The sequence below is a fragment of the Monopterus albus genome, unplaced genomic scaffold (genome assembly GCF_001952655.1).
Source record: "Monopterus albus unplaced genomic scaffold, M_albus_1.0 scaffold10.1, whole genome shotgun sequence".
NCBI lineage: Eukaryota > Metazoa > Chordata > Actinopteri > Synbranchiformes > Synbranchidae > Monopterus > Monopterus albus.
Window position 1 is genome coordinate 1,524,777 of NW_018127890.1, and position 15,092 is coordinate 1,539,868.

The following is a 15,092-nucleotide window of genomic DNA, read 5'->3' on the forward strand; positions in this document are numbered from 1 at the left end:
AGGAAATATAGTGTGTGTGTGTGTGTGTGTGTGTGTGTGTGTGTGTGTGTGTGTGTGTGTGTGTGTGCGCTTTAGTAAAACAAGGCCCCATTTTCAGCATATTGCCTCCAACTGCTTCTTAATTGAACAGATTGTTGATACCGGATCCAATACCCAGCGCTCTCACGTATAATTTTCCCCTGGATTGAGTTTTGTAAACGTATCACACCAAGCTATTTATCATGCCTGTAAATTGACTGTTTGCTAAAGCATAACTGCCAGCCGCCGTTTGGGAGGCATTCAAGAAATGGAAACTTTCGGGGGGAGTGCTGGGGGGGTTGGGGGCTGTTTAAATAAACGATGAAGGATGTGTCATAACACATGTGGGCTAAAAAGAGCCTGTTTGGTCTCATTTGGAAACAGACAAGCACTAATTCAAATCACTCAAAATTGCCACAGTGCACTGTTTAGAATTAGCCCTGAGAGATCCCGCGTTTCCCCCACTCTCACTCTTGTCTTTTTCCCTCTCTCACTCTTGCGGACCTTATCATGTGTAAAGTGACGTGCACAAAACCTCATCTCAGAACATCAAGCTGAATTTACAACCTTCTTTCAAGTCTTTGTTTCCCTTCCCTTCCCTCTCTTCCCTGTCGTTATTAAAAAAGATGTGTTGAGATATGAATCCCTTTTATGGCAGACTCTCCAGTTTGCTCCTGAAATGTGCCCCCAGTGGTCGGCCAGCACATTTGGTGTGCGATGGCTCATCAAGCGTGCTGCTGAATATTCTCTGGCCTTGTGTTAGTCTCTTCTGGCAGTGCTGTCATTGATTATGAAATCCAGAGCAGAGTGTTTGGCCGTCATACATCTCCATTAGCTCGCTGCTTGACTACCATAGATTTTCTTGGCCCTTGTCGGTGTTGGGGTATTAAGAGAATATGGTCCTCCCCTTGATGTAAAGTCCTGCTAACCACTCTCTCTCTCTCACCATCTCCCTGATTTTTTTTCTTCCTCTTGTCTCTCTTGTTTTCTCTCTCTCTCTTTTCTGCCCCCTCCCGTCTTCAGTGGTCGTATCTGTGCTGCCTCTGTGCAATGTATTATGTATAAAGAGCTCTTTATCTTTGACGCCTGCTGTGGACAGATCAGAGGACTGGGAGACAAGATGTAACACCATCTTTTCCTTTGTGTTCACAGGCGGCATATTTTATCATGAAGATGAAATTCTATGAGGAGATGGCGGTCAGGGTAAATATCACCACAGTGTCTTGTTTTAGCAAATGGAGTGTCGTGGTGAGGGGACACTGTTTCTCTGTGTGTGCTGTAAATGGGAGGCCCCATGAATAGCAGCCTGTAAGCACTTCATCACACCACTTCATTTAAAAAAAAACTATCATACCAACTTTTTATATCTTGCATGCAGTCTTTTTTACTTACTTTTTAACACGTGGCATTATGTCATTCTTGTACAGTTTAATTTTCTACATTGTTTAGACCAATTAGAATCAGGTATACTACACAAAAGAAAATACCCTGATTATGCTATTTCAGAATGACTTATCATTATTATGTCTGGACAGTTTTATCTTTTAACTGGTCCATGTCCACAGTGTCTACTTTTCATAGCTTAAACCTCATTCTATATATCCAGTGCTTGAGCATCTGAATAAGAGTGAATGCTGTTGAATGGTAGTAGCCAATATCTAACTTGTATCTCAGCCATTACTTCACCTTTTTTCCTCTCAGTACTCAGGCCCATCAAATGTTCTTTTTCTGCTCAGCAGCTACTTTTGTTCACCTCATAAATCATAACACCAGCCTGTGACTGATGCTTTGTCACTTTTACATAAGGATATTGCACAGAAAGCTTATATTTTTACAACTCCATATAGTCTACTCTTTTGTCCAACAGGTTCACTCTGCTTAAACCATTAAAAGGTTTTATAGGCCAAAAAAAAAACAACAAGTGTTTACTAAAGAGGGTGTGCTGATTTCCAGTATTTTCATCCATCCATCCATTATCTATACCGCTTATCCTGAACAGCATCATGGGGGGTTAATCCCAGCTAACACTGGGGGAGAGGTGGGGTCCACCCTGGACAGGTCGCCAGTCTATCACAGGGCTGACACTTAGAGGCAGACAGCCACACACTCAGTGCTACGAGCAATTTAGAGTTACCAGTCAGCGGGTTGACCAGGGCTCAAACCTAGAATCTTCATGTTATAAGGTGACAGTACTAACCACTGCACCACCATGCTACCCCAGTATTATTATACTGGTGGAGAAGCCTGAAAATTAAGTTTCAGTTTTTGCATCTAATAGAAATCTAAACAAATACTGTATATCTGACAACCCCACTGTTTCATTAAATGCCACATTACAGGAGACACAGGTCCAGGATTTTTAGGTCACAGGATGAAAGGTCAGGGGTGAAGTCACCATACATTACCCATATAAGATAACCAACCCTCCTCTAGGAAGCAATAGGATTTTTAATAGATAAACCCCCCAAGGGCCAAAAGAGGCTTTTTTCCCCCCTGCAGGCTATCAGTTTTATTCTCTGTATTTGTATGGATTTTCTGAGTGCTCAAACATTTTTCCTACTTTGAAAACCATACATGAAGATATCAGGAACACATCTGCCACTGGCCTTGACTTTGGTCTCTGAAGTGGAGTTGGTTCCTGCATGCCACACTGCCCACTGCTCCTAAAGAGAAATCACTGAACAAATGTAGAAACGAAATTCCCTAGGACATTCAAATAAGTGCAACTTAAAAGTTCAACATCAAAAGGGTTTTGAGAAAATATATTGAGCACCTGAACCTAGACTAAACACGTGTCAAATGTCAACATGCGATTCGTCAGTGTGACGATTCGCTGTGGCGACCCCTAAACGGGAAAAGCCGAAAGTGACGTTACTTTTTATGAATAACTCCTCTTGAGTTGATTTTTGATTTATATAATCTAGGTGGTCGGGGGCAGACACAGTCTCTATGGGGTACTGGGAGTTTTGGGTGGGTAGCAGCTGCAGATACGCAGACAAGCGTGCAACACTGCGTCCTGGTGTCAGCTCTGGGTTCAGGTTGTAAAATAAATTCGTCCAGATTTCTAGATATGAGAGCCGCACCATCCAAAGTGGGATGGACGTCGTCTAATCAGACCAAAATGTTTTCCAGTTGTCTATGAAGCCCACGTTATTTTCCGGGCACCACCTAGACAACCAGCAGCTAAACATGTCGTCACTGGTCAGACTGGGCAGGGGTCCAGAGAAAATTAAAGATTGTTAGTGACCAGACTTAGCGCCGACGTGAATAACAATCTTACCATGTTTAAGCTTTAGTCAGCAGCTTCAAAGGGGATTCGATGTCGCCGGCTCTGGCCCCAGGAATACATCCGACTATGGCCGCCGGTGTCTCTAGCTTCACGTTAATGACTATGGAGTCCCCAATTACCAGAGTTGTCTTCTCAGCGGGTGTGTCGCTAAGTAGGGAAAATCGATTTGAAACGTGAACAAAGAATTGAGCATTCGTTTCGAGCTATGACTCTTGCTAACGAACACCCAGCCACCTGGCTGAGCTCCCGACTGCTCGGGAAACCCTTGGGTCGGCTAGCTTGGGCACAGCTACGTCTAAGAGGCTCCACACCGGCTACATGGGCATGGCTAGCGGGGCTGTTTTCCATGGTGCGGAGCCGCGCTTTCAAGTCATTGAGCCTCACCTCTAATGCTGCTAGTGTCTGACATTTGTTACAAATACCATTATCACTAAAAGAGCCAGATCAATAAATTAACATGTGACACTCCGAGCAAAAGAAGCGGGAGGGGGGCATTGCTGAAAAGCTAGCTAAGACCCAAACTAATGTAGCAAGTTTAATTTGGTAATTAGCATGAACTTCTTCTTACGGTGTTTATTGGCGGTTTGCAAGCCAACCTAAGGTGCATTGCCACCTGCTGGGCGGGAGTGTGGAACGATAATAGAGCCATAGGAATACACACACATATATAAAGGCTTCTTAGAACTGCATAAACTACTAAATCCTATCCAAAATAACCAATAACAATTTTATGATATATTAGTAATCTTCTTTTTTCCATTATGAGCACGCTGCTCATTATAAGCACTGCATATGAATAGGACATGCTCTACAGTCTACCTGACTACAATGTGGACAAAGACCTGTAGGGTGTTAACCTATTTTGTGCAGGGTATGATTTAAAGTTGTGTGACCTATTCTCAAGCGAGTTACTACACTTTCCTCTTTTCTAGTACCAGTCCATGCCTGTTGGTATCCAACCACTTTTTGGACCTTGTACAAATGTCTGCCAGTTTCACAACCATCCCACTACTCTTGCCTAGCAGGAACTTCTGTAACACAGGTGCTTAAGTATTGCAGGCGTATGTCATCAACTCAAAAAATTCAGATAAACCTAGAAAATAGTGAGCTTAGTCCCAAAACAATCTGGTAATCAAGCACAACACAGTGCAGGTACAGGCACAGGAAACAGGAAGTGAATACGATTACTACAGGAACAGGAAACAGCTGTCCAGGCTACCACCTGAGGGCTTATCAGACAGCAATGTTTGCTTTCTGTCAGGATGTGTTAGATTACTTATGTCCTGTAAAATGTTGGCAGGACTATGAGCACTACACTGCAGTCTCAGCATCTCTTCAAAAATGGCCCTAGTGTTTGTATGTATTTGTATGCATATGTATGAAACTGAAATGGAGAGAAAGAGACCCTGTGTAAAGGACACCTGTACTCACTGACCATATTTTACCAAAGAAATTCAGTGTGTAAATAGTGAGAAAGAGGGAGAAACAATCATCTCAAAATCCCCTTGTGACACTTCCCTTTGAATCAATTTAGATTCTGTTCTTTTTCTCTCCCCTCCTGTTGTCTTTATCACAGCGTGGTAGCTAACAGAGGAGAATGTATTAGAGCTGTAATAGAAACTGGTGTTTACATGCCGGACCTCGGATTTGTATTTGATTCAACAGCATCGATTTCACTAGTCAACAAAGGTCAGCAAGAACTCAGGAGGCGGCAATTACTTTATTTAAAATTATCTATTGACTGGCAAATCAATGCTAATTCTCATTTTGCTATTTGTTGTTTTTCCCCATCCTCCACTCCACTCTACTTCTCTTCTCATAGTGTGATTATTCTTTTACCTGCCATTGTTTTAACCCCCTAATTAGTCTGAAGGACATCCGGCCCCTTGCTTTAAAATTGCCAAATAGTGTGTGTGGATTGGGCGTGTGTGCTAGCTAATCTTCAGTCACCACAGTCAGTGTGGACTCATACAGGTAAATGTAAGGAGCCATGACAGGTGTCTGTTCCTCCATCACTAATGGCATGCATGGTTTAACATCCTTCTCCCAAATACATGCTAATACCACGCATCCTCAACAAATTCAACTAATGAGAAGAAGCACTGGCAAAAATGGGGTTTCATATTACATTAAATACAAAGAAAATAAATATAGCAATGTATTTGTTTTTTGCTTGGTAATATGGTTATAATTTTTATTATTGTATAAAACAATCTTCCAAAAACTTGAAAAAAATAAAGACCTGATAAACACAACATCCTCTTACAGTTACAGTACCAGACTGCCATACTTCCCCATCTTGTTGGAAAATGTCTGAGGAAAACCTCTGACATGCTTTAATCTTTCACAGATCCAACGAAGATGGAGAGGATTCTTTGTAAGGAAGTATATTCATAACTTCTATGTGCGCAAGAGATATCTGCAAGGACTTTCCAGGAAAAATGAACTTGTCAGGTAAAAAAACTAAACAAATGGCATTGTATGTGTGAGAGCAAACAGTTTGACATGATTGCTATTGAAAGAAGCCTGATCCTCTTTTGCTTTCATTTTTTGTGTGGGTGAGCAGTTTATATTGTACAGACTTCTTTGTGTAGCTGTATTTCTCATTTACAGTGCAGCTGTAAATATTGTACTGTACATACTGTAAACACTGCACAATACTTAGTGACAAGTAAGCAAGGTGTACCTTTTTGTAAAGGTGTTGTACAAGACTGAAAGGAGAAAAAAATGTTGACTGTGCTTCCTCACAACTTTTTGGTTTTCCCATTTCTATCCTGTCTCACCCACTTTCTGTCTTGCTGTCATTGTACCATTTACCCTTTACTGTATGTGGTAAAACATATTTTTGCCCAGAAACTGCTATAGGATTAGGAATGTGTCAGCACATACCTGTCAGTCAAGATGAATTGATTTGATGAGTGTAAAGGCAGTTGGATAAATGGCTTACTTCTGTAAACATAACCTTAAAATGTGTGCATGTGTGTGTATGTGAGAGAGAGAGGGAGACTGAGGTGTTGGGAAAAAAAAGAGCAAAGAAAAAGTGAAGGAATGAAAGAGACAGAGAGATGAAGAAAGAGGAAACAAAAGAGAGAGAGAGAGAGAGAAGTTCTCTGAAGTGCTCGAGGCTAAGAGAGAGAGAGGTGAACGATGTGAAGAAATTAAAAATTAGCCTCTGATTTGAACTGCAGCTTGTGCATTAATAAAACATCCTGTGCTCCAGGGCTTACTACTAGAGATACGTCATCTTTTCTTTTGACAAAAAAAACATCACTTTTAGCTAATAGTCACATTTTTAATGTTGCTGATATATTTTACTGGAAAATATCTTTAGGCCTCTGCTAAAATTAAATGTAAATTTGTTAAAGTGTTCCTCGGATCACTGATTTCCCCCCTTGCTTCCACATCAGCATTCCACCTTTCCTCCACACTCCTTTTCCCTTTAAGTGGTAGTGGGGACTACACTGTGCGCGTCCATGCAGGAGACTGTGTGTCTGTGTTGCCACAGACACACAAAGACACACAACTTGTTAAGTATGCGGTCATACCAGTGATTAAAGATGGAAAACTGGAAAAACTGCTAATAATTTCTTAATCAAACTTGACTATAAAGTGCTTAGAATGAGCATTTACGGAAGTTAACATGAAAATATATTGACAGAGTTTGTGAAGTTATACCATAGGTTGCACAGCTTATGAAAATGTGATATGAAAAACAGTAAACTAGTACTCAAACTGAAGATTGTATTGCGTCTCATGCCAGAAGATATCAGTTTGCATATTGCAGACCATAACAATAAAATCTTTTTTACTGGAATGTGCTCAGACAAACGATAAGGCGTTTTACATCTCTTTTCACCTTCTTACATGGTGTATTTTTGAAAACAGTAAAATCTAAAAACATTACAAAAATGTTAAAATAATTGTAAAAACTAGCTCAAGATTGTGATGTGATGTCATTTTACAGGTTTGGTTGCGCTGTGTTGTCCTCAGCTGTGTGACATCTCTACACTGACACACACACTGAGCCCCTCCTCCACAGTGGTTTGGCATGCTGAGGTCACTTTCTCTGCAGTTAATCACATGTTTATTTAGTGGTGCCGGGGTCACGATCAATTAACGTTGGGCAGGCATTTATTTAAAATATCCTTTGTGTGTTAGCCTCTGATCCCTCGATTCACATGCTGCCTGATTGCTCACCCCACAAAGTTTTTGATCCACCTGCATGCTCCCTCCCTTTGTAAGTCTGTCTGCAAATTAATTATTCAAAGGTGGACTAATGGTCCATATTTAGTGCAGGCTGATCGGCTGAACATGGTAATGATACAGGAGTAATACGTAGACTTCTGAACATCTCTGTGTGACTCTGTTTTAGTCTCTCATTCTTTCTTGTGACAGATCTCCCCCACATGAAACCATCTGTGTCATTTCCTTAGGTACAGCATCCAGCTAATACACGGTACTTACGCTGCCCTCTTCTATCCCCTGCCCTCTCTCTGCCTCTCGCCCACAGTCTGTGCCTGTGCCCTGTCTTTTTATCCTTCCTTTTCTCAGTCTATTTTGCTCTAAATCTTTCTCTCCCTCTCTCTTTGCCACTGGTTAACTGAGCCTCAGTGTCCATCCTCATTCATTGTTCCTCTTCTTCTGCATGGCCTAATGAAGTCAGGACCCCAGCACAGTTCCCACTGCCACAGTTTTCCTTGGAACCCCAATAATTTATCACTTTGTCAGGGAGACACTTAAAGTTCTTGGGCTTTAATAAGGGCATGCGGTGGGACGATGGGGGCAATTAGGAAAGCAGAGCAAGCCCGGTTTGCATATTTACCAAATGTGCTGGTGTCATCGCTGCTGCCACCAACACGGCCTGTTGACTGCATAAATTATTCCTCTATCTGCTATAAACAGCTGCTAATTATTACTGCCATAATCAGATAACAAATTCTCCCACTGATGTTGCAATAACATGGCAAAATCTTTTAACCTATCCTAAAGAGACCAGAAAAAAAGGAAGCTCAGGGAGGATTTATAGACTTGGTGTTACTAGGCTGAGCAGCACCGGTGTTTTATTCTTCTCTTCTTGTGCTGTGCTGTCTCTCTTCCTCTCCCTCTACTTTCCCCTGTCTCTTTACTCCAGCCTTTTTCATTCCTCCCACTCTTGTGTCTGTCTCAAGGACATTCATGAAAGGACAGCTGCTATGTGGAGAGAGCGTGGGCCTGCCTGCACGCCTGCCCTACGATCACTCCCCGCTTCTGTGCGTCAGTCTTTCTTTTACTGCTCATTCTTTCTGATCCAGTTCAGGCAGGGACAAGTTCATTCCTTCACTCTGATTGGATTTGTATATTTAGTGTGTGTGTGTGTGTTTGCGTGTTGTAGTACAGTCTGGGTGCCCTCCTTGCCTCTTTAGGAAATTACTTTTGAGAGTGAAACAGTAGAGAAAGGTAAAGAAAGCATATGAAATTGAAGATTTATTTATTTTTTGTATTCAGGATATTGATTGGATATAATTTCAACACTGGAATCATTGTTTGCTTTCACACCTTTCATGACATCGGTTTTACTACTTTAGTGAATTAGTTAATCAATCAGTCGGTCAGTTAAAGGCTGTGTTATGAGTGTGTTGAAGGCTCAATACATTGAGCTGGTCACTCTCTGAATTGACTGGTTGACTATCCCTCTTTGCCAGCTATTGAATCATTTAATTGGAGCAATTAAAACAGCCAATCAGGTCAAGGCTCCATTAAATATTTAGAACCTGGCCAATTAGCTGCCCTGGCGCTGGCCTGGGCGACCGCAGGTGAGGCTTGGTGTCCCACAATGCCTCATTCTCTGATATCCCATCAGCCCTTGGTGCCCCAGGAGTAAATAATTGAGGAAGAACTGAGAAATGTAGCTGTATTATATTAGCCATTTAAATAAGTTAACAGGGTGAAAATGTCAGTTAGAGCTTCGGTTATTTGAAAGTAGCACAGAGTGATTAACTTGTTCAACAGTTCAACAGTAGCTATCAACATTAAATTGTAGTCACAGTGCCTTTTATGGCACCTGATAGTCATTATAATAGAGCATTATGTTATTATAAAATAATACTTCAACATTACAGTCATTTATATATCTTGATGATTTTATAGCACAGTGAAACTCGTAACAAATGTAATGTACTACCATGATAATTAAATTATAGCACATTTACAGTATATTGTAATCCTCTTATCTTACAGTTGAATTACTTTGAAGCAAAAATTATTTCAGCTCTAAATGCATGAACCTAATGCTGTTATTGCTGTTTTAAAGTAGTCATTAACATGTCCCCTGAAAACATTTTGGAAAGTGCATTAATGCTGTTTTTGATGTCGGTGTGTCTGAAACTTAAATTCTGGTTTTCATATATTCATATTAGTCTAATGATGTTACATGTGTTTAAAACTAAGATTACATACAATCATTCAAAAAAGACTACACTCAAGGTACGAGCCAGGTGTGCTCAGCAACAAACAGAATTTAAAAACGTGTTTGCACTTGAACATCCAACACTCAATGGGTAGACATGCCTGAGTTGTTAGTTCACCACACCGCAGAAGGCAGCTGTGCCGAAACATCTGTGTGTTCTTTATCTGCCATGAGATTTTTAAGCTTCAGAATAAAATCTTATATTTGGGGCATCCTTAGAAGTGCAAAGGCCATTTTTAAAATTTTATTTGTTAAAATTAAGCCACTAGGGCTTCAGGCTCTTGTTCACTCTGCTAAAATAACAGAAGCCAAATTTGGATCATCAGGCAGCACGGTGGCACAGTGGTTAGCGCCATTGCCTCACAGCGAGAAGGTTCTGGGTTTGGGCCCCACCTGGGACCTTTCTGTGTGGAGTTTGCATGTTCTCCCCGTGCTTGCGTGGGTTCTCTCCGGGTACTCCAGCTTCCTCCCACTGACCAAAGACATGCAGCTTAGGTTGATTGGTGTCTCTAAATTGCCCGTAGGAGCGCGTGCGTGCGTGTGTGTGGTTGTTCGTCTATGTGTTGGCCCTGCGATGGATTGGCGACCTGTCCAGGGTGTACCCCGCCTTCGCCCGATTGCCGGCCGGGATTGGCTCCGGCCCCACCCGTTACCCCGTTCAGGGACTAAGTGGTAGAAAATGAATGAAATTTGGATCAGTGTTTAAGTGTCATACTTTTAGTCATGTCAGTGCTGTGTGTGTGTTTTCCTTTTTTGTTGACATGACGCTGTATTGAGCTGTGGAGTTTAGGCATCATCAAATTCATAAAATAGAGAATACTGTGCTGCTTTCAAGTTTGAATGCTTATTTTGTTAGTACCAGTCCATAGTCAGTATCGATATATGGTAAGTGAAATCTTGAAAAAGTGAGATTCAGATTTTGTACTGTGAACAAATGTGCTATATAACACATACATTTGTGTTTTGCCCTCTATAGTTTGAAATCTTTCTTTCTTTGTACTTTTCCTCAGTCAAACACACACACACACACACGCATGTGCTGCGTGCCGAACAGGGCTAATGAGGGTTGTATGTTGTGGCGGCTGGTTGGGTCGACACAGATCGAGGTGCCTTCAGCCGTTACAAATCTGTTTGGCTTTTGTCCACTACACAGCAATTAATAACATGAGGGCTGGGGGCAGGGAAGCAAAGGTCACCCGTTCAGCCTGACACACACATACACACAGACATGTCAACACACATGCAAGCAAAAGTGTGTGAACATGTAGCATAAACATTGATACACACATACCTAATGCTGATACACACACACATACAGCTGATCTAATTACACTTAAAGACAAACAGGCATATGACAGGAGGTCCTGGCACCTAAAAACACTGCCAGTCAGTTTTTAATACATGAATAAACACAAACACACACATACACTGTAAATACACACATTTACCAATTGGTTTGTGAACCAGACTGGCCCACAATAAACCAGAACTTTATATTTTGCATTAATAAGTTAACCAGGTGGACAAATAGAGGCCAAAGAACCTTTATATTTACACAGATCCATACACACAGTCTTAAATTACTGACATAAACAGACACAGACATATTTAGACTTGCTCTTCCCCCCCACACACACACACACACACACACACACACAGTGCTCTGCATATTTCATATATTTTGTAATTTAATCTGGTGCTGAGGGAGGAATGAAAATGCAAAGGCAACAGGAATGGTGTTGTGATTTCTGTTTAAATGTCAGTAGTCGCCGAATGTGTTAACCTCACAGCACAGACACACTATTAATATTCTGATTCCTCTGTGGAGGCTTGTAATTGAAACCAGAGGTTGCATAGAGAAAGAAACAGCAGAGAGCAATGAGACAAAAAAGGAGGGTTAGGGAAAAAAGAGATGAGGGGTTGTTGATGAGCTATGGCTAAACTCTTATTGGTATCGTTCTCATGGAATTAAATTGGTTTTACTCTTAGGTGTGTGTGCGTGCTTGTATTTTCACATTACCATAGCTTGTGTGTTTTAGTAATTGTTTCCAGTTCCTTTTTTAAGTTATTACCCCCCTTGTAACAATAAGGCTGTGTGATTGCAGTATGAAATTGCTATGTATGGGTTTTTAATGCATCCCATTTAGCCAGCTTCGCTTAACAGATGTCACAGACAGACCTGTCCTGGCTGCGGTGATGAAATATATCCATCATCCTCCCACTTAGAGCCAATTGCAGCCTCACTTTGCTTTTTTCCCTTCCATATAGTCTCACTCCCTTATTGTTCTCCCACAGCTCCTGTTTCTTCCAGTCTTTCTCTTATCGTTAGGTGGTTCTAAAGGGCCTTTCAGAGAATTGTAAGCTTTTTGACAGAAGCCTGTGTTCCAGATACATACCAGAATGTGTACAAATGTACTTGCATGAAGTTTACATTGCGTACAAGTCTTTCAGTTAATGGTTAGATATTAGTTCGCCTAGTTCTCCTACCCATCAAATGTTGCTTAACAACTATCCCATCCATTTTTCCAATTATCCAATGATAGTATCCATTTGAAAGTAATTCTACAATGCAATAAAGTCTGAATACTTTCTCAAAACCACCATATGCTTACAGATTTAAGACAGTAACATAAAAGTATACACATAATAAATTAGCCCATCATGATTATTATAAAAAAGTCAAGTTAAATAGCAGACTTGCAGTCAGGCAGTCACTGTCATGAATGATGCGATTTTATGTCAAAAGTTTGTATAAAACACTTTTTGATAATATTATTTTAGCTAATCAGCTATTGACATATTTTACTCTGATTCCTGTCAAGTAGTCATCATGTAAATTATGTTCATTGATAAGGAAGTTTGGAACTAGAGTTGTAAAAGCCTTTGTTAATGTGTGTGTGTGCCCTGCAGGAGGGATCTTGATGAACTTGAGGAACTTCAGAAGAGAGAGAGAGACTGTGTGGAGATGATTAAGGAGCAGACAGCCAAGGTCTACCAAGCTCACCGGTTGCATCACCTCCTCAGTACGAAACAGGTTTGTCTTCAGGAAGTCAAATATACACACACACACATAGAGTCACACACTCTCCATCTCACACATTTGACAAAGAAATGAGTATGATAAGACCAAAATATTACCAGTGGCAAATTTTAAATGGTGGTTTCTTCTTAACCACATCTACTGTATATAAAAATGGTTCAGATAGAAAATACATACTACATCAGTTATTTTAACATGATGGCTCCATTCAAAGCAACTTTTATGCTCAGTCAGCAAACAGTGTATGAAGGTGTTTTCACTCCAGATAGCATCCACAGAATCAGGCCTTGACTTTGTCCAGAGTTGCCCTTTCACACATGTAGCGCACAGACATGTTTTCACCTCCTGGAAATACTCCATTTGGGCTATACAAAAGGAGGACGCCGGGGTAGAGCATGCAGGAGGCAGGACATGACGTGGCCAAGTAGCTAGTTTTGTAATTTGGTCATAAACAACCCAGTTTCTTGCCATACCTTGAATTTGTCTGACAATTTTCAGCATCAGCGCTCAAGGACAGAAGTTTGTGTTGTGTCTCCAGTTAGATATTTTTGTTGGTGTTCTTATTATAAATGACCATTCTTCTTCACCATTGGATGTTTGTATTCTTCCGGTTTCACGGCAGTCACATGAATGAAAGATTGTCATGAACATGCCCACTAGCTCGGTGAGAATACTCTGGACTTCATGCTGATGTATTCTGACATGGGCTCACTAGGACTTCATTAAGGAGCTGAGAGGGTAAAGTCCACTTAATGTTCAGGCTACCTGACTCAGACATTTGTGTTCTCACATACTGCTACTCCAGGTCACATCTAGATACTTTCAGAGTATCAGTGCATGTCTGAAGAGGGCTTTACTGAGCATAGAGAAACAAACCTCAAGTTCTGACAGAAATCAGCTCTATAATAGAATTTTTTTTCTCGAAATGATTTGATGCACGATATGGTGTGTGTGATTCAGTTTAGTCACAATTTAACTAAAAATTCAATGACAGCAATATACGACTAGCTACAGAGTACTTTATTCCTCTTTGCCCGCCTTTTATAGCACAAGGTTTGACTGTGTAAAGAGCAACCAGATATAATGACTTATTTTTTATGCTATTTACAGAAAACATGAAGTCGCTGGTGTATGAAGACCACATCATATATATCGCTAGACAAAGAGATACATTTTTGTATCATGATATATTAAATTTTGATATATAACAGGACCTTGCATCATCAAATGTATGCACTAAGTGTATAAACCTGTAATAGTTACATCAACACGATTATGTTGTCAGTTTGTAATGTAGCAGCGACCACTTGCCAATGAAAAGCAATGATCAGTAGTGACAGCAGTGGGATGAATGTGATCTGATTGGGTAGTGGGTGGTACTATCAGGCCTTGATCTCAGGACTGTCTTTCTGAGCTGCGTCTACCAAATGTTTTCATAATTTAAGTTTGTTAAAATACATTTTTACTGTCACTATGAATGTAATCCATTAAAATGGCAGGGGCTGATTTAGTTTCAGGTTAGATAGATACATGCTTATTTAGTGTGACTTTGTCATATTGAAACATATTCTATAGAAATATAGACAATGTAGTTATTTCACACATACCCATACACATGTGCACATGCATAGCTAAATGTGCAGGGACTTCTGGAAGCAATGAGAAAAGTTCCACAGAGAGGGAGGTCCTTTTGGCTACAGAGTAAAAAAAAAGTCTTCTTTCTTTCCTTGTGTTAACACAGGTAGGTTGTGTGGAGTTTAGTTGTGTGTGTGCTCACATGAGTAAGTATGTGTCCTCATGGCTCTTCTCATGTGCTGAGTGGAGTATTTCAAAGCTTCCCCTGGTAAAGGTGCATGCACGTGTGTTTGTGTGCGGCATCCACACATCTCTGTGACTCCCCACTGGGATCATAATGAAGACAAAGCACACTGGTCACTGTTGATTCAGCACCACCACTCTTCTTGCTCTCTCTATCACTCTCTCTCCTTCATGCCTGTGTGTCCAGCATCGTCATCATCTGGTTTACTACATACTTCCTGTAGGTATCCCATGTTCGCTCACGATAATCACATACACAACATTTTATTATGAAGGCAAAAGTGGTGTCAGGTGCTATAGCATATACATTTTCTTACCTTTTACTCTTCAAATGCTTTGTCTGTGTACCAAATGTTCATTGTTTTTTGAGTTTATATATGTTGGTATGTTATGAATAATAAAGAAAAAACAAGAAGAAAAGTTGGCATGCTCTGTCCATCTCTTTCTCTTTATAGTTCTCGCTCTCTCTCTCTCTACATATG

At 40.7% G+C, this 15,092-nt stretch overlaps 1 protein-coding gene across 14 annotated transcripts in view; it reads left to right on the plus strand.

Moving 5' to 3' along the window:
- spata17 (spermatogenesis associated 17) overlaps positions 1-15,092 on the plus strand; it is a 76,876-nt gene that overhangs the window by 2,142 nt on the left and 59,642 nt on the right. For 13 of the 14 annotated variants that reach the window (XR_002274144.1, XR_002274142.1, XR_002274141.1 and 10 more), the window contains exons 4-6: positions 1,171-1,221; positions 5,658-5,761; positions 12,663-12,786. Coding sequence is in view for 10 of the 14 variants with exons in the window: in XM_020589940.1 (XP_020445596.1) it covers positions 1,171-1,221; positions 5,658-5,761; positions 12,663-12,786 (279 nt within the window). In the remaining 4 variants the exon portion in view is untranslated. The remainder of the gene's footprint in view (positions 1-1,170; positions 1,222-5,657; positions 5,762-12,662; positions 12,787-15,092) is intronic. The other variant, XM_020589939.1, reaches the window with a different exon arrangement.